We start from the raw sequence: 25,916 nt of genomic DNA, 5'->3' as shown, positions 1-25,916 counted from the left end.
ACATAAATTTTCTCATTTAATCCTCAGAACAACCCAATGAGATATGGAACTATTACTATTCTCATTTGGCAGATGAGAAAATAGAAGCTTACAGAGACTAATTAGTTATAAGGAGAGAAGACAAAAGCCCTCAAGTGAACATGTCTGAGAGTGTTCAGACTCAGTTCAGAAACACTGATTAAGGGATCATTTTAAAACAACCCTGAAGGCTCAATCACTAAAATTCAAGGGGAAAAAAGGGACAGAATAAATAAAAGATTGGTTAAAATTCTCACACCATTAAAAACAAACTTCACATTGTGTGAGCGCTTAATTAAAGTATTCTAAAATTCTAACATTCTTAGGAGGAGAGTAATTGTTCCCAATTCATCTTATAACATTTAGAGCAGAGAAGTTACTAGAAACCCAATGAGGAAAAAAAAAAAAAGACATCAACCTAGCAATCCCACTCTTAGGTATTTACCCAAGAGAAATAAAAACATAACTACACAAAAACCCTGTACACAAATGTTTATAGCAGCTTAATTCATAGTAGCCAAAAACTGGAAAAAATTCAAATGTCCAATCAAAAGAAGAATGGATTAACAAATTGTGATATATTTATACAGTGGAATACTATTCAGCAATTAAAATGAAAAAAACTACTAAAACATTCAACAATTTTACTAACCACTGTCACCCCAATAAATTTAATAAAAATTTTTAAAAGCATGCAACGAATACAGATTAAACTCAAGGTTATTATGTGTATAACAGAAGCCAGATACAAAAACCTATCTACTGTTAGATTCTATTTATATGAGGTTTTACAACATACAAAAACTATCTGTGGTGATAGAAATCACAATAATGATTACTTCTGGAATGGGGGAAAGCAGACGATAGTTTCCTTGATGGAAATATTTTATATATTGAGAGGAGTGTGTTACATAGGTGTCTGTATTTGTCAAAAAAAAAAGATTTTTTTTAGGAGCATCGGGAAGGAATAAAGATCAATGAAAAGAGTGGAAATATGGGTAAATACTTCTTCTAGTAAGCTTTTATATCACATGCAATGATCAAAACAAAAATTATAACACCACCTGATACTCAAGATAATGATGTTTAAAAGTAAAAAGAGTAAATGAAACTAAGATTATCACACTTAACTAAAAGTGGAAAAATGTTGACACCAGTGGACTATGGGTCACATGTTTTAACAGAGCAAACATGAACAAAACTACACAAATCATACACTCAAAAATCCTATAGATAAATCAAGAAGGAATCCTAAAAATGTTCAAATAACCAACAGAAAATCTAGAAAACAGAAACAGAGGGATGAGACACAGAAGAAATAAACAGAAAACAAATAAGATGGCAGACTTAAGCCCTAACATATTAATAATTACCTTAATATAAATGGTCTAAATATACCAATTAAAGAAACAAAGATAGCATTTACAAAATAATAACCTAACTATAGGGGAGCGATCCAACATGGCGGAGTAGATAGACACTGTGCCTGCATTCTGCCGTGAGCACATTAAAATTACAACTAAATTATAGAACAAGCAACCTGAAAAACCTTCTGAAGTCTAGCCGAACAGAAGCCCCATAACTAAAAATATAAAAAAGAAGCCACGTCTAGATTGGTAGGAGGGCAGAGACGCGAAACAGGCCCACACCTGCGTGTGGCAGTTGAGAATAAGGAAGGTTATCTCAGCCGCTTTGGTTCTCCCTGGAAGAGCAAGGGACTCCAGCCTCCCCCACCAGGCTCCCCAGCTCAGAGCACTGGTACCAATAAGAGGAGCCCCAACATCTGGCTGCGAAAAACAGTGGGGATTCTGACTGTTCAAGTAGGCTGGAAGGCTGCAGGAAAACTAGACATCCTCTTAAACGGCCCGTGCACAGACTCACTGACTCACAGGCACTCACCTTGGGCTCCAGCGAAGGGACAGTGACTCAGGGACCCTGGAGACATAAGAGGGTGCAGACTGAGGGTGTGACTTTGCAGGGAGTACTGGAGAACAGTCAGCATTTTCCCATTGAAGGGTCCACCTTCTGTGCAGCCGGCAAACTTGTGCCATCTTTTCTGTGTTGAGCCCACCCTTTTCGGCCAAATCTGAATCTGATTGGCCTAGTGAGCTCTGCTGCTCAGCCCTGCTGACTCACTAGGATCCCATCCCACCCAACTTGTGCACTGCCAGAAACACTTTCTGTGCTAACCGCCAGCCCCACTGGCATTGCACACTTTCTTGGAAAAATATCACAGTCCAGCAGGCCCTAGGCAGACAGCAACTGGCCTCGGTGTGCTCTGACACTTTTGCTGAATCACTCCAGGCTCAGCACTGGCACCAAACCAAAATTTACATTAACCTGGTGACCAGAATTCTCCCCACTTGAGTGACTCCCTGAGACTCTGCCTCACCCCACTCACATACCACACAAGGCGTTATCAGTGGCTCAGCCTTAAGGGAGCCGGCAGATGGCAGCAGGCCTCAAGGTGTCCTGGCTTTTTGCGGGGCTACCAAGTACTGGTGTCAGACATCCTCATTTTGCAGTGTGGCCTCTCCCATGCACCTCCAGGTCCAACAGAGGAAGCAAACAACTGCAGATCGCTCTGTAGTTCCTACCAGGCAGTCCCCAGCCATTTACAGGCAGTGGCTGACCTGGGCCTGCACCACAGCCCCTTCCAACAGGCCCCAGAACCAACATACTTGGAAGTTGGCTCAAACCACAGCAGAGCACCGCCCAATTAGTCCTACAGGTGGCACACAAAATGGGTGGTCTCAACAGGCACCAGAGCCCGCTGGGGCAAATCCCACTCAGTGGAATAAGCTTCCCACACAACAGCCCATAAACTGGGGACGTGGCCAAACCCCACAGCCAGTCAACCTAAGGGTCAATCCCACCCACTGATGTGCCAAGAGCAATCAAGGCCCAACTATACTAGGAGAGCACAGACAACACTCACAAGGGACACTTATGGAGCACCAGGATCAAGTGAACAGGGAGGCTGTGCCACTGGGCCCAACAGCACACCTACTACATAAGGCCACCTGGCCAAGACTGGAAGACATAGCAGATCTACCTAATGCATAGAAACAAACACAAAGAGGCAGCCAAAATGAGGAAACAAAGAAATGCACTCCAAGTGAAAGAACAGGAGAAAACTCCAGAAAAAGTACTAAATGAAATAAAGACAAGCAACCTACCAGAGACAGCGTTCAAAACAATGATTATAAGGATGCTCAAGGAACTTAATGAGAACTTCAACAAAGAGATAGCAAGCATTAAAAGGGGCATAAAAACCATAAAAAATAACCAGTCCGAAGTAAAGAATACAATAACTGAAATGAAAAATGCACTAGAAGAAATCACCAGGAGACTAGATAAAGCAGAGGATGGAATCAGTGATTTGGAAGACAAGGTAGCAGAAAACACCTAATAAAAACAGCAAAAAGAAAAAAGAATTTAAAAAATGAGGATAGTTTAAGAGAACTCTGGAACAACATCAAGCATAACAACATGTGCATCATAGGGGTACCAGAAGGCGAAGAGAGAAAGCAAGGGATTTAGAACCTATATGAAGAAATAATGACTGAAAACTTTCCTAAGCTAGTGAAGGAAATAGACTCTCAGGAAGCACAGAGAGTCCCAAACAGGATGAATCTAAACAGGCCCATACCTAGACTCATTATAATTAAAATGGCAAAGGTTAAAGACAAAGAGAGAATCCTAAAAGCAGCTAGAGAAAGGCAACTAGTGTAGCAATTTATAAGGGAGCTCTCATAAGACTGACAGCTCATTTCTCAACAGGAACTTTGCAGGCCAGAAGGGATTGGCACAAAATATTCAAAGTGATGAAAAGCAAGGACCTACAACCAATACTACGCTATCCAGCAAGGCTATCATTTAAAATTGAAGGACAGATAAAGAGCTTCCCAGGCAAGAAAAAGCTAAAGGAGTTCATTACCATGGACTTCTTTAAGATGGAAAAAAATCAAAATTATGAATAATAAAATGGCAATAGCTACATATTGATCAATTACTTTCAATGTAAAAGAATTAAATGCTCCAATCAAAAGACATAAGAAGGCTGCATGGATAAGAAACCAAAATCCTTCGGGGCTGGCCGAGTGGCTCAGTTGGTTAAGAGCTCACTCAAGAGTTTGAGCTCTGAGCAACAGCGGTTCAATGCCCAGCCTAAGCTGAGCTGCCACTAAGCTGCCAAAAGCAGGATGGCTCAGCTAAAAAAAAGAAAGAAAGAAAGAAAATAAAGAAAACAAAACCCTTATATATACTGCCTACAAGAGATGCATTTCAGATTAAATGACACACACAAACAGAAAGTAAAAGGATAAAGAAAGATATTTCATGAAAATGGAAACAACAAAAAACTGGGGTAGCAATTCTTACACCAGACAAAATAGCCTTTAAAACAAAAGCTATAAGAAGAGACAATGAAGTACTCAGTAATCCCACTTCAGGGTATTTATTCGAAGAAACCCAAAATGCTACCTCGAGGGGATGTGTGCATCCATGTGTTCATTGCAGCATTGCTTACAATGACTAAGATGTGGGGGCAGCCTGAGTGTCTGTCAAAGGATGAATGAATAAAGTAGGTGGTACATATATACAATGAAATATTGCTTGGCCATGGAAGAGAATGGGTTCTTGTCATCTGCGCAGCATGGATGAACCTGGAGGATGTTAGGCTCAATGAGCATATCAGACAGAGAAAGACAGATGCAATGTGATTTTGCTTATATGTGAAATCTAAGAACAAAATTAACAAACAAAACAGAAACAAACTCATAGATACAGAAAATATTTTGATAGTTGCCAGATGGAAGGAGGGTTGGAGGTGTGGGTGCAAAAAAGGAAAGGAATTAAGAAGTACAAAGTGGTTGCTACAATGTAGTTATGGGGATGTAGGGTATAGCATAAGGAATATAGTCAATAATAGTGTAATAACTATGTATGGTGTCAGACGGGTACTAGGTTTGTTGGAGTGATAGATGGGAGGGGGTTGGAGGTAGGGTGAAGAAAATGAAGGGATTATAAAGTACAAATTGGTAGTTACAAAATAGTTATGGGGAGGTAAAGTAAAGCATAGGGAATATAGTCAATGATATAGTAATAACTATGTACAGTGCTAGGTAAGTATTAGACTAGTCAGGGGGATCACTTCTTAAATTAATGTCTAACCACTACGCTGTACACCTGAAATTAAATAAAATAATATTGAATGTCAACTGTGATTGAAAAATTTAAGTGGGGGCAGGGTGGAAAGGGAATAAGAGGTCCTAATTTCCAGGTATAAAGCAAATAAGTCATGGGGATGTAATGTAGAGCATGGGAAATATAGTCAATAATATTGTGATAGCATGGTACAGTGTCAGATGGTTGGTGGACTTATCATGGTGATCATATGTTGAATAACTATGGTGTATGCCTGAAACTAACATAATATTATATGTTAGCTATATTTTTAATAAAAATCTTTCAGAAAATAACTATATCCTGTTTACAGGAAATGCACTTCAAATTCAATGACATAAATAGGTTGAAAATAAAAGGATGGAAATTATATATAAATGTATATATACTACAAAATATATATACTGTAAAATATAATTTTGTTGTAGAATCACAAGTGAATTCAACTGAACTTTATTATTAATCCAGTCTATTTTTTTTCAAGTTCTCTTTAACGTGTGTGGTGATCATTTGTTAAGTGAAAGTAAGTATGATGGCATAGTTATATTATTATAACTACTGACTTGTTCACATTATTTGAGTTACTTTCATTACTTTATAATACAGCGCTATTGAAATGGGCATTTTTCCCACTTAATATTGTTACTTATTGTAGAAACTAGAAAATGTTCCCTGGGTCACAAACATAAAAAATATTAAAGATAAAAGTTTATAAACATACTACATTTTGGAGGACTCAACTTTATTTTCTAAGGAAAATGGAATTAGTTTCAATGCCACTAATATTTTATTTTAATTAAACACCAGGTAAAAGCAACATTAACATGTTTGAATGCCAAAAAGAAACATGTTTACATCATTGGAATTTATTGGTTTACATAGGAAAAAGTGGGAGAGATAAAATACTATAAGTTAATAATGGTTGTGACTTCTTTTGTTGGGATTATGATGGTTCTATTTTCATCTTATTTAATTTTTCTATATTTCTAAGCATTCCCTAAAAATTAAAATACACATTTCTAAGATAATGTCAACAATTCTTAAAAAGCATGATGTTTAATTTTATGTGTCAGTGTGACTGGACTAAGGAATGCCCAGATGGCTGATAAAACATTATTTCTGGTTGTGTCTGTGAGGGTATCTTTAAAAGAGATTAAAATTTGAGTCAGTAGACTGAATAAAAAAGATTGAGTGGGCAATGCAAGTGTGCATCATCCAATCCAGTCAAAAGCCTGAATAGAACATAAAAGCAGAGGAAGTACAAATTTGTTCTCTCTGTTTGAGCTGAGACATCCAAATTCTCATGTCATACACACAAAAATAAATTTCAAATGGATTAAAAGAATTAAATGTAAAAAGTGTATGAATAGAAAATGTATGAGGTCTGACAAGTTCGAGAACTTGTCACCGTGCACCTACATTGGCAGCACTGTACAAACAGCTCAGTAAGGTTTCATAACCTTGGTATATCAGTGTCTCACAGCTGTGTTCGTGTCGATGTGTGGTGGTGTCTTGCTGAGTGGCATTCATCATTGTTGTGTGTTTTTCTGTGCCATTGCAAGAATGTCTGAGCTTGAATTAGAGTAACGAACAAACATTCAATTTCTTGTTAAACTTGTCAAGAGCGGTAGTGAAATCAGGGACATGTTAGTCCAAGTTTATGGGGATAAGGCCATGAAGAAAATGACAGTGCAGTGTACAAATGGATTAAATGTTTTTCTGAGGGAGAGAACGCATCACTGATGAAGAGAGGTCAGGGCACCCAGTAACAAGCAGAACTGATGAAAACATTGCAAAAATGCATCAAATTGTGTATCAAAATCATCAGATGGCTGTGAGAAGCACAGGAGCAGACCAAGTAAACATCGATAGAGAAACAGTTAGGAAAATCTTAACTGAAAATCTTGGCATGAGAAAGGTGGGTGCAAAAATGGTCCCGAAGGAGCTCATGAATGAACAAAAGCAAAGGAGAGTCAAAGTTTGCCAAGACCTTTTGGAGATGCAAGGATGTTTTGGGCTGTGTTATCACTGGTGATGAAACAAGGGTGTACCAATACGACCCTGAAACAAAGCGTCAAAGTGCACAATGGAAGTCAGCCAATTCTCCATGACCAAAAAAGTTCCGTCAGCCTAACTCAAGAGTCAAAACGATGTTGCTAACCTTTTTTGATATCAGAGGGATTATTCATTATGAATTTGTACCAAATGAACAAACAGTTAACCAAGTTTACTATTTGGAAGTGCTGAAAAGGCTGCATGAAAAAGCTAGATGAAAATGACCTTAAATTTTCGCCAACAATTCATGGCTATTGCATCACAACAAAGCACCAGTTCACACAGCACTGTCTGTGAGGAAGTTTTTAGCCAGTAAACAAATAACTGTATTGGAACACTGTCCCTACTCACCTAATCTGGCCCCTATTGACTTCTTTCTTTACCCGAAGATAAAGGAAATATTAAAAGCAAGATATTTTGATGACATTCAGGACAACAAGGGTAATACAATGACAGCTCTGATGGCCATTCCAGAAAAAAAGAGTTCCAAAATAGCTTTGAAGAGTGGACTCGGCACTGGCATCAGTGCATAGCTTCCCAAGGGGGGTACTTCGAAGGTGACTGTAGTGATATCCAGCAATGGGGTATGTAGCACTTTTTCTAGGATGAGTTCGCGAACCTAATTGTCAGAACTCATATAATAATCTTTACAGTCTCAGGATAGGAAAGGACTTAGCAAATAGTACACAAAAAGCCCATGGCCTAGTTGTGCTTTTTATTAAAATTCAGATTTTCTGTAAGGCAAATGACACCATAAATAAAATTAAATGATAATTAATAAACCAGAAGGTTATATTTCCAACATAAAGCATTAGTATCCAGAATACATAGAGAAGAGCTACAAAAAAGCAGAGGAGGAAGAAAGGTAACTGAAAAGAAAAATGGGTGAAGGAAATGATCAGACAACTTATAGAAGAGGAAATCTAAATGACCAGTAATTATATGAAAGATGTAAATTAAAATAATGAGCTAATATTTCTGATTAATCAGATTCACAAAAATGTAAGTCTGATAATATAAAGCATTGTCAAGGAAATTAAAAAACAGGACCTCTCATAAACTACTAATGGGAATACAAACAGGACCAACTATTCTGAAGACCAATTTGACAATATCTGCTAACGGTGAAAATGTACATATTTATGACCCAGCAATTCCACTTCTAGATGTATGCTCTAAAGAAGCTTTAATATATGTGAAAATGGAGGCATGTATAAAGATGTCACAGTGGTATGCATAACAAAAAAAAAATTAAAAATAATAATTTTAAGTACATCATTAGATAAGTAAATATGATTTGGCATAATCATATGCTGTAAAACTGTGTGGCAATTAAAGGAATAATAAAGATCTGTATTCGTGCAAAATAGAACTAAAATATAATTATCTGTATACAGTAGGAAGTTAATAAATACTTAAAAGCACTAACTAGCAAAAACATTAAAACCTGAATTAGAAAGATACACTCAATTCACAGTTATTGTCTCTAAGGTGAAAATGGAACAATATTACAATATAGGAGATAAAAGAGATTTTAGTTTTATCTGTAATTTTTAGTGCCTTTATTTAAAAAGGAGTAAAAACAAGTGGGACAAAATGTTAATAATTGTCAATTTTGGATGTGCATTTGTTTTTATTCTTTGTACTTTTATATACATATATATTAGCCAATTCTCAAATAAAAATATGACAAAATATACAAAGAAGTATATTAGAGACAAGGGTTATCAGTATGAGGCTGTTGCAATATTTTAAGGTTGTGGGGCATAAAACAGGACATACTCCAGTGGGGACATGAGCCCTTAAGGAGATGGGTCTTGGTAGCTGTTTGAATTTAATGATAAGTTTTCCCATTCATAATACTGTGCTTGGCATGTAATGATTTCTTAATAATGTTTGTTGAATTCTGTGGATGACATTAGTACTTTCTCTGGTTATAAAAGTCACCCATGTAATGTGCGCTTAGAGGAAGGGAGGTAATGATGGGAAAAGATAAAGGTACTACCTATTATCCCAGAAAAGAACTTTAGGGGATTAATTTCTTGAAGGGTAGCCCCAACTAAGGTAGTCAGTTCAGAAGACCCTTCTACATGCTAGAGAACCTTTAGAGGAATCCACTCATCTTCTGCAGGAAACTCTGGATGACCATCTCAGCACTGATCTCCTTTGCCAATATTGGTCAGAGAGGCTTAGTCCAAAAAACGCCACCTCCATGCTTCACATTGAAGGAAAAGAATGATTGGATAAGTTAAGGGGTTTCAGGGTCCCAATCCAATCTTACTGTCTTACAGAGTTGTCTAGGAGACAAGAATGGAAACTGTGATCTCACCATCCAGGAGAACACTAGAGTCACTGCCATATATGGTCAAAGATGGAATCAGTCAAAAGGACTGACCCTAATGCAGAGGAAGGGGAAATGAAGAAAAGCAGACAAATATTACAGGAGAACTGATAAAAACTAGGTCTGATCTACTCCATACCCCTACCAGTACCTGACTTCCATTAGATCCTATTATAATAGAGGGAGAACAGTTCTTCTCCCAAATCCAGAACATCCACTATCCTAGGGATTGGAGACTCCCAGAACCCCCAGAGCTTTTGGGAATATTAAGGACATTCTCATGGAAGGACTGGTGAGACTCAAGTAGAAGGGTAAGTGAAGTTAGAAGACCTAGAAGACAGATGGAGTGGTGGGTTCCATGACTTCCACATCTCCATAGGATAGTGCCACCTGATCTTACCTTGGTGTTATAGAGTCCCTCTGCCTCTCCAGAAACTGAGGGAAGGTGAATCCTAGGCTACTGTGGTTCTACTGGTCACAGAGTGGTCTCATACTGGCCTGAGAATTGAGAGTTGACAATTGAGAATTTGCCTTAGGAGGTTTCTAGAAGAGGATTCAGTGTTGAGTGGCACCACTAGGACCCAAGATTTTCTAACCTGTAATCTATTGTGTAAATGGATAATCTTTATTATTGGTCATTGTAAGCAGAAAACCATAGAACCACAGGGACACAAGCTGATGTTTCGGGACTATTCTACAGCAAATGTTGGTGGTAGCTGCATTTGCCAAAGAAGTCAGAAAATCAGGGTCAGTTCCCAAACAGAGCCTTTTCTTATCCAATTTCCCATACCAGTCCAGAAGCAAATGAGAGGTCCAGTGAGCCTCCCCTCCTCCTCCCATTTACCCCTACTCCCCACAGATGGCTGGCACCCACTCTGAGGAGCAGACTCTGGCATGTAGCTCCCCAAGGTCACAGGTATATTGTCAGATCCCCTACTCTAATGGCCAGTATCACAGAGAACAGACCAGCCAGATCATCAATATGTGTTCAGGAACCTCCTTAATGTTGGGCTGGGGCCTGGAAGACAAACAAAGAAACTTTTCTAGAGACAAAGTGAGTAGCATCTCCCAATACACCCTGGGTTACTGCAGAGTGGGAAATGCAGAATACATCACATTTGCAAAAATTAATGACTTCAATTCTGTTGGGCTTAAAGCATATGTGACTTATCTTACGAACAATCTTTGTACAAACAGTACCCAGAATAGGTGTATGTCAGCCAAAAAAGTCCTATTAGTGTTCTCTTGAGGCCATTTGGATGTAATGACATTCCAGGGCATTTTTTCCCAACCTCCTTCACAAACCTTCACGGCTCTCAACCCACTACTCCCACCTCCCAAGTGCTCCTGCCCCCGCTCAACAGATGACAGCTCACCATCTACTGCCAACTCATTGCAGCTCTTTCTATATCTCCCCATTCAGCAATCCTAGGATCGCCTGCCAATCTCAGTCTCCTGACCTCCTCCTCCCAGGAACAGGGACCTTTGGCCCCAACTATCCTAGAAAACTACTCGTGTGCTAAATCTCAGTGGGAATATTTCAAGTAGTGGCTAAGAGCAAAGATGCTAAAGCAAGACTAAGCTAATACCCTAACTGCTATTTACTGGTTGTGTGACCTAGGGCAACTTACTTCATCTCTTTGTGCCTTAGTTCTTTGTTTGTACAAAGATGGGAGGAGGAATTGTACCTACTGCAGATGTTTGGTGTGAGGATAGGGCTTAGAGCAGGGCCTGTACATAGGAAACTCCAGAGGACTGTAGCCACTACTATCATTCAGAGAAGACTTCCCTGACCCTCCCCCGCTCCCGGAGGGGGGCGAGGCTCCTTTCTCTGTGCCCCCACTATACCTGGTACTGACCTGGGTTAACGCAGTTACTTTATGCATCACTGTGTCCACTGGCCTGTGAGCTCCTGGAGGGGAGCAGGGTCTTGTTATTGCCATTGTATTCTCACCACATGGCATGGGGCCAGGCACAAAAGAGATTCAATCAGTTCTGCCATAAAGCTAGTTTTGAAATGCAGATTTGATCCACTCGATTGATACATTAGAGAAATGAGCATAATGTGAATTTCATGTTTGCTTATGTGTGATTCCATCTGCCAGAAACTAGGTGAACGCGGAAAACCCAGTCAGCTGAACTGAGCCGCGTAGGAAATCCCAGCATGCACACGTGCACACACGCAAACCTCTACCCGCTGCCTCAGTTCACTGCTTATGTTACGAGCCACACACACCCACCTCCGGTGTTACAACATTTCACCTGATTTCAGATTAGTTCTTTTTCTACCTTTTCCCAATAATTCACAAGCTGCTTCCAACACTCATTTCCACAAGGAAAACTCCAGGTCTTTTTCATGGTGAAGTGTTCTATTTAGGGGCATGTTTAGTACGTTCTAACCATTTAACATGAGCTACCAGTTTTATTAGGTTCCTATCCTTTTTAAAATGTGTCACTGATGAAGGCTTTAAATGTTGTGCCCCACTCCCATTTTTCCTGTAAGCCCCAGGTTTTTCATTGCATTATCTTTCATAGTGTAGTGATTTTTAGGATATGCCTTGTTATAGCAGAAAGAATCCTACTCAGTGGGCTTATGGTTGATGGTGACTAATTCTTTCTTTTTCATCTCCATGGATACCAAAGGCTCCTGAAACTGTAGGAGCCCCTGTTAGTCAGCAAACACTCTTTTGGCCGTCAGTTCTGTGTCACAATTAAAAGCAATGAGTGTTCATTCATAGACAACTACATGTCAGGCATGTACTGTGGCTAATATGAAGCACTGCCTGTGGCTGTATCAGCCTAGTGGGGGGTAGAGAGACAAGTAATTACAACAGAGGGGAACAGATTCTATTAAAGAATAAAGCAAGGTCTTCTCTCCAGACTTCAGGGAGTCAGCAAAGAGGAAGCGTCCCTCTTTCCCAGATCTTTGCACTCCCATAAGTCAGTCTCTTTCCTTATTTTCCCATCTCTGCCTCCTTCCTCTACTCCCTGAGTCACCACGCCTGTCAGCACTGAGCAAAAGACAGAACAGGGAAGAGTTAATGTGGCCCAGGTGGGAGGGGTAACGGGCCCTGAGGGAAGCAGGTAGAACAGCCACTTAAAGGGCCCCACGGGCACCGGTCAAAGCAGAAAAGCTGCCAACACACTCAGGATCTTTCCCCGTCAAGTCTTCTGCCGGTGCTTCCTGCCTCCTTCGCTTACCCATTCAACGCTTATCAACACTTGTTAAGCTTCTGCCGTAGGCTCCATTCTGGGAGGCACCAGTTCTACTTCCTCCTCCTATGGCCGCTGCTCTGAGTGGCGCTCCATTTCCTCCCCCTCTGTCACCTCCACACCCTCTGTCACACGAGGAATGAAGCGCTAGTGGAACTCCCTTCTGGACTGTGAAGGAGGAATAAAGAGAAGTTCCCTTTTTTGGCTGCCATCTCTCTCTCTCTGTTGCTTCCCAGGCCCAACTTCAACTCTCCAGCCGGTGTTCAAGTTCACGATTTCAGCATCGAGTTAAAGATAATGTAAGCCCCCCACCCCCAAAAAACCTACCAGGTTTTCTCCTGTCACATCAGGCTTTCAGCTTCACTCCAGGTCCCATCTGCCGCCGCCTCCTGTTTCTCTCATTCTTCCTACTTCCCTTTCTTCGCGGAGAGTTGGTGCCCAGAATGCTAAAGCTGGGAAACACCTAAGCCGACTCCCATTATAGAGCTGTGGAAGCTGAGGCCCAGGAGTCCTGCCGAGGATACACAGTCAGGGACAGGACCAGCCTGAGGACTGATCCCTATCCAGCACTGGCTTTCTCCCCATCTCCAGAGACAGACTGACTCTACTCGGACCCTGAGGAAGAAAAACATTCATTCAGCTCCATTTTCAGCTGACCTCCAAATGGAGGGCTCTGACTACCAGTCACTGAAGCAGTGACCCCCCTCCCCCACCACTGTCCCCCATTTCTTCCCCTACAACGCTCATGGGCTTTCAGGCGCAAAGGGTTTTCCCATCCCAGCTAGGGTTGTGGCCTTGATTATCCATCCGAAACCCCAACCAAAGGTTATAACCCTGTGATCTTCCCAGCCATGCACGACCCCTACACACACTCCATGGATGGTTCTGTGCCACTGTGACACTCCAAAGTCTTTCCCTTTGTCCGGCCCCTATCAAGAGTTGTGTCCCCATGAGCCCTAAAGATTTGCACCCCACACACAGGATGGCAGAAGCTCCACAGCCGAACTCGACCTTCCCACGTCCAGCCTTCTTCATACTGACTGGCATTCCAGGGCTAGGGGCTGCCCAGGCCTGGCTCACGGTGCTCTTTGGACCCATGTATCTGCTGGCCCTTCTGGGCAGTGTTGCTTTGCTGGCAGTGGTACAGGCAGATTCCGCACTGCACGAGCCCATGTTTTTGCTCCTGGCCACACTGGCAGCCACAGATCTGGGCTTAGCCACGTCGATAGCCCCAGGGCTGCTAGCTGTGCTATGGCTTGGGCCCCGTCCTATGCCATATGTCGCCTGCCTGGCCCAGATGTTCTTTGTTCACTCGCTGACTGCCCTGGAATCTGGTGTGCTGCTGGCCATGGCCTGTGATCGTGCTGTGGCAGTAGGGCGTCCACTGCACTACCCTAGCCTAGTCACCAAAGCCCGAGTGGGTTATGCAGCCCTGGCACTGGCACTGAAAGCTGTGGCTATTGTTGTGCCTTTCCCTCTGCTGGTGGCACGATTTGAGCACTTTCGAGCCAAGACCATAGACCATGCCTACTGTGCACACATGGCAGTGGTGGAGCTGGTGGTGGGCAACACACGGGCCAACAACCTGTATGGGCTGGCACTGTCACTGGCCGTGTCGGGTGTAGATATTCTGGGCATCACAGGCTCTTATGGGCTCATTGCCTACACTGTGCTGCGGCTGCCTACCAGGGAGGCCCGTGCTAAGGCCTTTGGGACGTGTAGTTCCCACATCTGTGTCATTCTGGCCTTCTATGTGCCTGGTCTCTTTTCCTACCTCACACACCGCTTCGGTCGTCACACTGTCCCAAAGCCCGTGCACATCCTCCTCTCTAACATCTATTTGCTGTTGCCACCTGCCCTCAACCCACTCATCTATGGGGCCCGCACCAAGCAGATCAGGGACCGGCTCCTGGAAACCTTCACATTCAGAAAAGGCCAGTTCTAATGGGCAGTGAAAACAATGGAGTCTGGAGGTGAAGATGGAGAGACATTCAGAGGAGAATCTGGGGTCTGGAGGTATGGATTATGTCGTATTTGTCCCATTATCTGGATATGACTGTGATCATCACTCGACAGACTTTTGCTATGAAGCCCCTGCCTAGCTGTATATCCTCGGGAGGAGGCAGGAGGCAGGGGGCTACGTGTTACCATGACCATAGTACACAACATTTAATTTAAAACTGCCCTCCTCACCTCTCCCCATCACTTAAACCTAAGTCTGCCCATGTTGCCTCGCAAAAGCTCCTCTGTAGATCCTGAGCCTGGGGGTCTAGGAAGAGTGACAAGTATTAAGGCACTTGTCTGGGATCACAGTCCTCTCTATTCCTGGAGCCAGATTCTGTTTCAGCCTGTCCTTAGGAAAGGAGTCATACAGGCTTATCCTCCACCTTCTGAGACTCTGGATAATGTGTCCTGGGGTCCCAGTGTGGCCAGGACACTGATCGTTAAGACATTCCCAGTTCAGAGAATCCTCTTGGTCTCATGTATAATCACTATCTCTCCCACCCCTCACTCCCCTGCCAAAGTCTTAAGAATAAATGGCTAGACGTTCTCTCTCTGGGCTTACAGCTTCAGGAGTCAGGGGTCCAACTGATATAAATTTTGATATCCCAGAAAATCATTGTAACCATGTCACCTGCTTGCCTGAGGTCCAGAGTCACTATGGTCTCTTATCAACCTGCCCTTTTGGGCATCCTCAGCCAAGAATAATGCAGAATTCCTAAATAAAATCCTTATCAGCAACTCCATCTGTCTTGGCCAACACCACCAGAATTACATGATTTTGGTGTAATATAATGAAATAGGAAGATCTCACACAGCTGCGGTTGTGGCTGCCAGAGAATAGAGATATTAACAGGAAGTGTCATGGTATTTCCCAACAGGGGATTCACTTTCCATTCCTCACTGGGAGGGACATTGCACAAAAGATCTTTCACACCAGCACGGAGGCCACAATGAGCACAATCTCAGACATAAGGCAGGGAGTCACTGCTACCAGGTCAGAGAAAGCTGCAGGCTACACAAGCAGATACAAGCTCTCCAGGAAAACTATCATAACCACAGGTATTGGAGTTAGCCATGAAGACTTGAAGCCAGGAGCAACACTGACCACTGAGCACAGATAGCTGGACCACGCACCATGGGATACCAGACAGGAGGCCACAGGTCTGAAAAAGCATGTGATGCCTTCTCTAGGGCCACATGGGGTCTCACCAGGTCCTCATTAACAAGGAACTGAAGAAATAGCCCAGAAGTTCTGTAAAATGTTCAAAGGTGTTGTCACCCTGAAACCAAGCGGACAAGGAAGAAATCTACACTTGTCCTCAACCCAAGTGTGAGCTCATTCTCTCATGAAGTTATGAGTTAAAAAGCCCTCCAGACAATGATTTTGTGGATTACTATGACAAAATTCTAATCCTAATGGGACACAGGTCTTTAAGTTATCCATATCTTTCTAGGGGTTCCTCTTCAATAAATCTATCCTGACAAAATAATTAAAAATGTGAACAAAGATGTATACAGTAAGATATTTATTATAACATTATAAAGAAATGTAGTGTGACAGTGCAGCATCACACATACATATATGCACAACATTTTTTGCCTTTCCCCTCTGGTCTGTGAGAAGGGAAATCATATGCAGTGTTCATAAGCAAGAATTCTGTCTCCCCCCCGGGCACAGGAAGCCTCTATTCTAAGGCACGTTCCCCCCTGGTTGTGCACAACGCCCCAAAGCAGCTGATTCCAAAGCTTTGCATTATTCATTGTAAGAACTTTCTTCCTTCAACCCAAAAATTCACCCCCTTGGACATTTATATTTTGTTTTGGATTGAGATTGCATACATATCTACCATGTGATATGTTTAAAAGGCTTTACCAGCACTCTCTTACTCATCACAATAACCTGAGAACCATTATAAGCCCATTACCCCTTATCTACCATTCCAAAATATAAAAATTAAAAGAAAAAAATCTCTGAACAAGTGTTTTCATAACTTTGGCCCAACACCTGACCTAACCATCACAACTGTATTTGTGTTTATTTTAGTGTGACTATTCACACGTGTATATTTAACTGCAGGGACACCGATAGGCCCGTTTATAGGGCACTGCTCTGAATGAATTTCCCTGGAGATATGCCCCTGTACCCCTGCATCTCTGTCTCCTCCTCGCCGGTCGGTCAGTCTTGCCCATGTCTCTGTCTCTTATATGAGGGCACTACACTCCCTTTCTAAATCTGAAGAATTCTAAATTGCAAAACACGTCTGTCCCAGAAAGCTTTCAAATACGGAATTAGAAAATTCTAGGATTACCCCTTTGCCTGAGAGCAGTGAAGCGACTAGTTTGGGCTGTTTATCACTCTAAAGCCTTTGTTATCCATGCTATTCTACCCTGCCCTAAAGGTCCCTGCAGAGAACCTTGCGTTCTCCGGGTAATCAGCCCTCACCAGTTTGTTGCCCTCACGCTGTCCACTCTGGTCACCCCTCAGATGTGCTGCAGATGAGCTGTGTCTTTTTTCCCAGGGAAGCCCCGGAATGTGCCACATGGGAGGGGAACCCCATGAGCAGGATATGGCCCGCACAGCACAGCCCTTGGCCTCATCAGCTCCATCCAGAATTCATCTGTTTTTCTTCAGCAAATTTCAGTCTCAGACTCTATGAGCCAGAAGGAAAGACAGGCTTTCTTCATGTCAGGGTAGGGCAGTGTGGAGTTCTGGGGGCCTAGAGAATCATGGTAATCAGACAGCAAAGGAGAGAAGACAATGGTATGGGCTTCTCGGTGCGGAGTGCATCCAATCTTCCCTTTCAGCCCCCTCTACGAACAGAAATCCGAAAGAGACCCTCATCTGGTTTCCCCAACAGCCCATCACCCCTGCACCTACCTCATCCACACCCTCAGATATGGATGCGCCTCATTCTCTGCCCATTTAGCAGTAGTAACTCTCACGGTCTCTGTACCTCTGCATCTCTGTCCCCTTCCACTGTCAGTTTTGCCCCATGTCTGTCTCTTGTCCTTGTGTATCTATCTATCACTCTCTCTCGCTCTACCTTTATCTACCTCACTCAGAATTCCTTTCTGCAAGGAACAGAAGCACCAACCATACTGTACCAGGTGACCTCTCCGTGTCAATTGTAATTTTTAAATGTGTTAATGGGGCGTTGAGAGGAAGGACTTGCCTCCCTTGTCTCAACAGGAAACGGGGTTTCAATTTGTTCTATTGCAGCTCTTACCCTCCCCATTTCCTCTTCAAGCAACCACTTTGCACTTCCATCTAACAGGCACCCCTCCCACCACACACTCAGGTGGGTAGAAGGAATGTGCTGTTTCTCCCTTCACCAAAAGGAACTACTTACTGTTTAACAACAAAATCTGGAATCCGGCAGACTTGCACTTACTTAACCTCTCTGAGCCTGTTCATTCACTTGTAAAATGGGGAAATAATATTGGGTTGTTGGAAAAGTCATGATGTATTTTGTCTATGATTTTCAAAGGTCATTTATTTATATAAAGAACAAAGATCAATCAATGATATATTGCCTGTTTTGTTTGCTAACCTTTTGCCATCTTTCAGTGAGCTTCAGAATTCCTCATTCATAGAAGGACCAGTCTTTATTTGCGAAAAACTGAACAAGGTGCTGATTTACAGCCTCCTCTGAATGGAACATTGTACCCTTAAGGAGTTTTGAAGAGAGTGAAACAAGTGGAAGTCTGACGGCACAAGGTCAGGCGAGTATGGTGGGTGTGGCAACACATCCCATCCAAGCTCCAATAATTTTTGAGGGGTGATCAAACTTGTGTGTGGTCTCGCGTTGTCGCGATGGAAAACAACTCCTTTACAATAAACAAGCTCTGGACGTTTCTGGATGATGCATTCGTTCAAACTGTCCAATTGCCAACAGTACACATTCAAAATTGATTGTTTGGTTCCTTGGTAGGAGCTTGAAAAACACGACACCTTTAAAATCCCACCACACTGAGAGTATAACCTTCCCATGATGAATGTCTGCCATCAATGTCATTTGAGGCAGATCATCACTTCAGGACCAAGACCATTTGCGCACCACATTGTTGTAAACAATCTACTTCTAATCACCAGTTATCAGTTGCTTCAAAAAAGGATCGCTTTCCTCATGTTTAATGAGCATATTGCAGATGTTTATACGCGTCATTAAATGAACTTCTTTGAGTTCATGCGGAACCCAAATATCGAGCTTGCTTATGTATCCCAGCTTCTTCAGGTGGTCGTGAATGCTTGAATGATGGATGTTCAATGTTTCTGCAATACCTCGTGTTGTCGTGTAACGTGGGTTTGACTCAGTCAATGCCTTTATTTTGTTGTCATCAACCTCGGTGGGCCTCCCTGACCAAGGAGCGTCATTGAGATCAAAATCACCAGCACAGAATTTTGTGAACCATCATTAGCACTGACATTCTTGTAGAGCATTGTCACCGTAAACTTTATGCAACTTTTCACAAGTTTGACACGCATTCTTCCCTTTATGGAAGTAAAACACTAAAATATGGCAAAAATGCACAGTTTGGTCTTCCATCTTCAACTTGTTGTAAAATCTCCAAAACTCAGCCAAATCGCTCAATTTTTTTTTTAGAATGAAGCTAGAACTGTCAGCTGTCAAATGACATAGCAATAACCTAGATGCAAATGACTCTAGTACTTCCAAAAATGAACTAGTGCCATCTATTGCAAACATGTGTCATGACTTTTCCGACAACCCAATAGTACCTACTTCAAGAGGTTACTAAAAAGGATTAACCAAGATAATGCACTCAAAATGTTTGGCACAGCCCCTAACACATAAGAATTCAACAAATATTTGGTATTAATTCCTGTCCTGGAGTGTGGGCCCACACCCACTGTCAAACCTTTGCTCAAAGTCCTGGCACCCACACCCTTAGCTCTGTCTAGGGAGACCTGCCTGCCCTAAGGCCAGTTACATCTCTTTTAGGAAACTTTTCTTGGCAACACCCTCTCCTACTACTGTAGGAGCTTCCCTGTACCCCAAACTCACACCACCTCGGCCAGCTCCGACAAGGGCCAACTTTGTGGGCTAGCTCTACACACTGAGCTGGGATAGGGGAGGACGCTCCCCACACATGACAGGTCTTCCTGGGCACACAGGAGATTTTACAGAAGGACTTGAGAGAGAACTGTTTGGACAGATGAGGGGCAGAGTGGGAGAGGAGTACTAGAAGGCTCTCTAGTGTGGTTCTTCTCTGCGGAAAAACCACTCTTCTTTTCCAAGATCACTGAACAGAGACACAAGGGGAAATCACACATAGGTTAGGGCTGTAGTAGGAAAGTACCTACTAGACACAGATCAGCCTAGGACAGGGAGTAGAGCATGAAGAAAAATTTCCACAAATTTACCTGGGTAATTCTGGCTTCCTGAAAGTTCTCTCTAGTTACCAAGGCAACAGTATCCCAATTAGATTCTTATTCTTCACATTGTCACCGTTCAGCATGGCACCCTCCTACACACACACACCTGGTTTTCATTGCAATTGTAACGCACTTGTTAATAATGGGTGTCAACCGAGGCTACACATTAAAATTGCCTGAGGAGCTTTTAGAAATCCTGATGCCCAGGCACATTCCAGATCAATTAGAATGAGAATTTCTGGGGGTAGGATCCAGGCATCAGTAATTTTTAAAGTTCCCAGGTAATTCAAAAGTAAGGCCAGTGCTTGATTCTCAGTTTAATTCCTGATCTATACTTCTCCCATGTCCTTCAGGACCCCGATGCAACCTCACAAAGTCATCTGCAGGTGACAGGTAATATAGTAAATTGCTTCAAGGGGTCTGTAGACAGGAGGAGAGACCTGGTCCTGTTTCCTTAAAGAACTCAGACCGAGAACTACACACACACACACACACACACACACACACACACACACACACACACACACACACACACACACACGGACATATACAGACACCCTGACAGATACCTGCATGCATTTTCCTCCCCTAAAACACAAGAATGGATAGGTGACTCAAGAGTTTGGGCTCAGGCTGAGACTAGTGAGGCTAGGAAAGTGACTGCCCTCTCCCCACCCGAGGCCCCATCACCTACCAGGGCCTCTATGACCTCATGCTGTAGTAGGTCAGAGCCTAAGGCCTGGGCCTCCCTTTCCTAGGTGGCTTGGGGTTCCTGCAGCAGCCACTGCCCTGCCTAACCCCTCCCATACCTCACCATGTTGGTTTGTGCCCCCCACCTGCTAACACTGGATGAAGTTGATGCCACCTGGACCCTCATCAAGGATAAGGTAGGTAAAGCAAGAGGGCTAAACAAGAAGTAACAAAGTGTCACCTGGCTGGGTCTGAGAAGCTTATAAGTAGGAAGGAGCAGGAAGCCTGAAGGCAACAGTAACTAACATTTACTCAGGGCTTGCTTATGGTCCAGACACTGCGCTGACTGCTTTGCACCAACTTTCCAATTGAATCGCAATTGCAAAAGCAGTTGAAAGTTTCCTTGAGGGAGCTATGAGGGCAGAGAGGAAACGTGTTAAGTCAGGCGTGGACTTGGGAGGTCAGGAAGGCTTCCTGAAGAGAGGGACATCCTAGCTAGGCAAGTAGGAGTTATTCACACACAGAAACATCGCTTAATAAACACCTGAAAGAGTTCATGACCAGCGGGTGGGTAAGTGAACAAAGCACCAATTAAAGGTAGAGCATATGCAAAAGCCAGGAGAGGAAAAAGAAAAATGCAGATTTGTGAGCTGCAAATAGTCCTCTAGAGCAAAGTTCAAAGGAGTAGTGGTGAAAACAAGGACAAAGTGGTACAGGGGCTGATCAGGAAAGGCCTTTTAAGCTTTCTAAAGAAACAACTTAACCTTCGACCTCTTCACAGATACTGCCTCCACCTTAACTTCCACAGAATGAGAAATTTGGGTTTTGAGACAAATATGTGGATTTCAAGGAGCAGACAGATCTCACCCTGAGTTGTAGGTATCCAATAAATCCCACCAAATCTAGATGGCTAAAAATTTCTGAGGTGAGAATTTAGGGATCAGGTCTGGTTATATGATCTGAAGGAGAGTGAATTTAAAGCACTCATAGAAGGCAGCCCACCAAGTTTAAAACAACCATCTTAAAAATTGTGCCTACCATACTCAAAGCAGCCTTAATGGCATGTAGCTCCCAATCAAAATGGAGTAGCTGCTCACCACAAAGTTCAACTTCCCAGGGGAGCAGAAACATGAGAGCCAAAGTCCTCCCAAGTTTTAGGGTAACTGGTTCCAGCACTGGAAAAGGTTGGCCCTGAACTAGACCAATCAGAATTAGCGTGAAAATAAATGCAGCCTTCAACTATTGGAAAGCTACACCATCTCTGAGTACCAGAAAAAAAAACCCTATCCTATTTAAATAGAAAATTTTCAGGAAAGTTGGGATAGAGACATGCAGGATAAATCACTAGTGGTATGTGGCAAATTCAAGCAGTAGGACACCTCTGAGTGACCTGCTTTCCTCTCTCCAGAACTGCTGACAGCTTATCGTGCACTTTGTAGAGCATTTGGTTAAACAGAAGCTGGCTTAAGAGCTCCCCATTCAGAATTCAACCAGCCAAGGTACATTCAAAAAGAGAATCCTCCACCATCACTTTCCTAGGCTGCCCCTGGGAGATCTAAATTCGCAGGCATTTATAGAGCTTCCACCTGGAAGTAAAAATACAGTGGGAACAGGAAGTAGTCTCAAATGGTGATTTTTACCAAGAACACAGACACCCTCGCATAAAATTGAGTGCCTTATTGTTCCTATGTTAGGGTAACACTGGTGCCCTCGAGGATAAGAAAGAAACCTCCCCGGTAAATTTATGTCTGTATTTTGACAGTCTCCAGCTAGCCCAGGGGTTCACCTTGTAGCAGACACTTGGACCATAAGAACTCCTGTTAGAGGGACCTCCTCTGGAGACACTCCCATCTGTCTTATTAATATAGGATCCTAGGCACCAATGGAGAAGCTGGGGTAGGACTCGGAAATTATGCTTGGTGACTATGCTTTCATTGTCATGGGACAGAACATCCATACATAAAGACCAACCCACCAGTGCTCTGCTCTCAGCCCTGGAAACCCAACTGGCCTTTCTCAGAGTCCTTTTCTTCAGCCTGATACCCCCACCCAAAAGCAAGTGTTCCATGTCTCAGTGAAGCAAGGAGGATTGATGGGAAATTCTTCCATGCAGAACAAGAAAGAGCACATTATTTCCTTGGCTAGGCGACAAAAGACAGTAGTCTTCAAGCTAACTCAGCTTGCAGGAAATGGAGACACCTCCACCAATTAGCTACCCTACTCTCATGCTCGAGGGCAGCACTTCCCAAACAGCTTTATGTAGCAAAAGCAGATTAGCTTTAAGGGACCACTACTGAATTCTACCAGAAGGCCAGCCAAGTGGGCAATGCCATCATCAGAAGGGGCACAGACATGTGGGATTTGGGAGCTGGGGGAGGGGAGCAGAGTACAGAGCATTTGAAGAATAGGGCTCTAACATGAAAGGGACCCAAAGAGGAATTTTGTATTCTCCCCAGCAGAACACGGAGCCAGGAGTCTAGCCAACAATATCCTGGATGAGTTGTTATCATACCTAAGTACAATCACTAGAGAGGACCTTACAGTGTTTCCCAGTTGGTCATGAAGTTAAACTTTCCAGAACAGGGTTACCAAACTCAGAAAGGCCAAGACAAGTAGGACAAAACCAAGAGGAACTGGAATCCCTAAAAGCATATTGGAATTAGCATTACAAAGGTGAGGCCTCAGATCCCTAGAAGAACCCTTGCAGCTAGGGCAGGTGTCTCCTAAGGGATGATAGACACAGTGTAAGAATGGACATTCCAAACCTACACACATTCATGGTTAATGGCATTACCCATTTATGAATAATCACCTATAATCCTTAAAGATTCCTTTCCCACACCCCTTAAGTGACCAAGTTCTACCAATTCTATAACTTGAAGATCTTCCCCCATTATTTCAATTGAGGGCCTCCCCCTGTCTTGCCTGGAGTATTACAGTATTCTTAATTATCTTGACTTTTCTCTCTCTCCTTAGTTTCTGCCTTCCTGTTCAAAATTAGCTTTCTAAAGCGCCTATCTGATCCTGACCCTCCTAACCAGAGCCCTTCAAGGGGCTTCCCCTTGCCCTCGGGATAAATTTCCCATCACTTATGGTGCACACAGGCCTTTCATAAGCAAGTTCCTGTGTGCCTGTCCCTTCTCATACCCTACATTTATACAATATGAAATTACATGTTCCTGAATGGGCCCCTCTTAGTTTGCAAGCTCAGGTTTTCTCACTGGGCGTTCCTTCTGCCTAGACTAACCATTCTGCCTGGCTCGTCTCTTCGAAGCTCAAGTATTACCACCTAGAAAGACAAAGACTGTTCAGTCACTTTTCATCTCCTGCACAGCTTGCTATTATTTTACTTAGCTGACCACTGTTTACATTTTGGTCTCCTCCATTAGACTGAGCTATATTAGGACAAGGACAAAGTCTCATTCTTTTATGTATTCCCTGTATCTATCTATCTAGCAGTTTGGCACAGTAGACATTCAAGGTTTTGCTACAGGAAAGAAATGTGAGATAAGCAGAAAGCATGACAGTCTGAGTATATCGTGGAGATGTAATTGGACAGTGAGAGTGGGAGTGTCAATCTAGAGTAGGCTACCAAGTAACTCCTGACCCTGACTCAGTCGGTCCCTGACCTATAAACTGGTTACCTACAGGTTATCGAAGAGCGCTTTGGGCCCAATGTAGTGGCAGTACCTTTCCTGTCAGATGCCGCCTGCTATGACCTACTGGGTGTGCTAGTGAAGCAGTCCCGCCCAGCCCACACCCGCCTGGCTTTGCCGGGTCGGCAGGGACGGCGGGCACTGCAACCAGTGGGGCCGCTACCAAACCTCCTGGAACAGGCAGGGTCCGAGGGTGCATTTGCCCACTGCACTCAGGAATACTCACCCAATGGCAGAGCAGACATAGCCTACGAAGAAACGCGACTCTTGGAAGGGCAGCCCTGCCGGATCCGCCTACACATGGGTGGCCTGCGCAAGAAGGTGGCCTTCCTGCTGCTGCCACCAGGGCAAGTGGGCCTACAGAAGACTCTCCCCTGGCTCCGAAGCACCCACAGCATCTATGTCATCTACCAGGTCTTCTCCTGTGCCTGGCTGCAGCTGGGGATGCTGACTACAGGCCGTGAGCCCCAGCTGCTCCGGTTACAACGGTCACTGCCTGTTGCCTTCTCATGCCTCAAGTTTTCACTGCAACCCAAGGGAGTGCTGGGACCACAGAAGCCCCTCAGCAAAGACCCACTGCTCCATGGAGCCCACTGGGTCAGACCCAACCTCAGCATCATGCCACCTCTGGCCCCCATATCGGCCTCTGACAATGTCCCTGAAGCTGCTGACGTACCCCTACCTGTCCCAGCCCCACCTACACCACCTCCCCAGGAAGGGCTAGAGGGCAGATTCACCAGATTGTCCTACAAGGGCCGAAACCCTTTCCGAAGGGGGCCCCACATGCTGTCAGGTACTACTGGGGGAAATGAATCTGAGAGGGATGGGACAAGGTGGAGGGAGAGGGCACGGAGAGTACAGCTCAGGAACATGTGGGACACCATGGTGAGGGGGATGGAGTAAGGGAGGCAGGGAGAGACGCATGCATGATCTTAGTGAGGGGGTGGGCACAGGATAGAGGACCAGAGGGAGGAGCCAGGGAGGCTGAAAGACCAGGGCATGAGTCAAGCTGTGACTATCCCCAACCTTGGCAGAGAACTGGCTCTTCAGCCCCCGCAACCCCCCACCAGGAGCCCAGGGTGGGGGCCCCGGGGACCCAGACCGGCACTCCATGTCCCTGCCCCTGCTGCAGGGTCTGTCCTCGGAGTTCGACAGCGACGACTGAAGCTGAGGCAAGAGGTGCAGGGGGCAAGGCCCCCAAGATCTGGCATAGGGATACTGGTCCCCAATAAACATCAGCTGCTGCTCCCCCAAACCACCGTGTGGCCCTGGGGTCTGGAGAAGGGGTAGTCCCTACTTTTTTCCCTAGGCTTCATGTCCCCTAACTCTCTAAGCGAGTAAGTAGCACCTTGAAAGC

The 25,916-nt window shown here is 43.8% G+C and overlaps 2 protein-coding genes across 2 annotated transcripts; both read left to right on the top strand.

The window, feature by feature from the left end:
- The first annotated feature begins 13,763 nt into the window (after positions 1-13,763).
- OR52W1 (olfactory receptor family 52 subfamily W member 1) lies at positions 13,764-14,759 on the top strand. The gene has a single exon (XM_019668413.1). It carries the CDS (start codon positions 13,764-13,766, stop codon positions 14,757-14,759), a length of 996 nt encoding a protein of 331 aa, XP_019523958.1.
- A 4,775-nt stretch (positions 14,760-19,534) lies between these two features.
- On the top strand, positions 19,535-25,916 carry CUNH11orf42 (chromosome unknown C11orf42 homolog). Its single transcript, XM_019668444.1, has 3 exons — positions 19,535-21,100; positions 24,554-25,352; positions 25,594-25,916. Exons 1-3 carry the CDS (start codon positions 21,029-21,031, stop codon positions 25,722-25,724), a joined length of 1,002 nt encoding a protein of 333 aa, XP_019523989.1. The 5' UTR covers positions 19,535-21,028; the 3' UTR covers positions 25,725-25,916.

Source organism: Hipposideros armiger, unplaced genomic scaffold, assembly GCF_001890085.2.
Source record: "Hipposideros armiger isolate ML-2016 unplaced genomic scaffold, ASM189008v1 scaffold_525, whole genome shotgun sequence".
Taxonomy (NCBI): domain Eukaryota; kingdom Metazoa; phylum Chordata; class Mammalia; order Chiroptera; family Hipposideridae; genus Hipposideros; species Hipposideros armiger.
Note: the sequence above shows the minus strand (reverse complement) of the source record. Positions and strands in the feature narration are given on the sequence as shown.

Bases quoted from the DNA above. Each gene is read 5' to 3' on its own strand.
- CUNH11orf42 (XM_019668444.1), top strand. From the start codon at position 21,029: ATGTTGGTTTGTGCCCCCCACCTGCTAACACTGGATGAAGTTGATGCC. The intron at 21,101-24,553 runs GTAGGTAAAGCA...GGTTACCTACAG, and splicing joins GGACCCTCATCAAGGATAAG to GTTATCGAAGAGCGCTTTGG. The intron at 25,353-25,593 runs GTACTACTGGGG...CAACCTTGGCAG, and splicing joins GGGGCCCCACATGCTGTCAG to AGAACTGGCTCTTCAGCCCC.
- OR52W1 (XM_019668413.1), top strand. From the start codon at position 13,764: ATGAGCCCTAAAGATTTGCACCCCACACACAGGATGGCAGAAGCTCCA.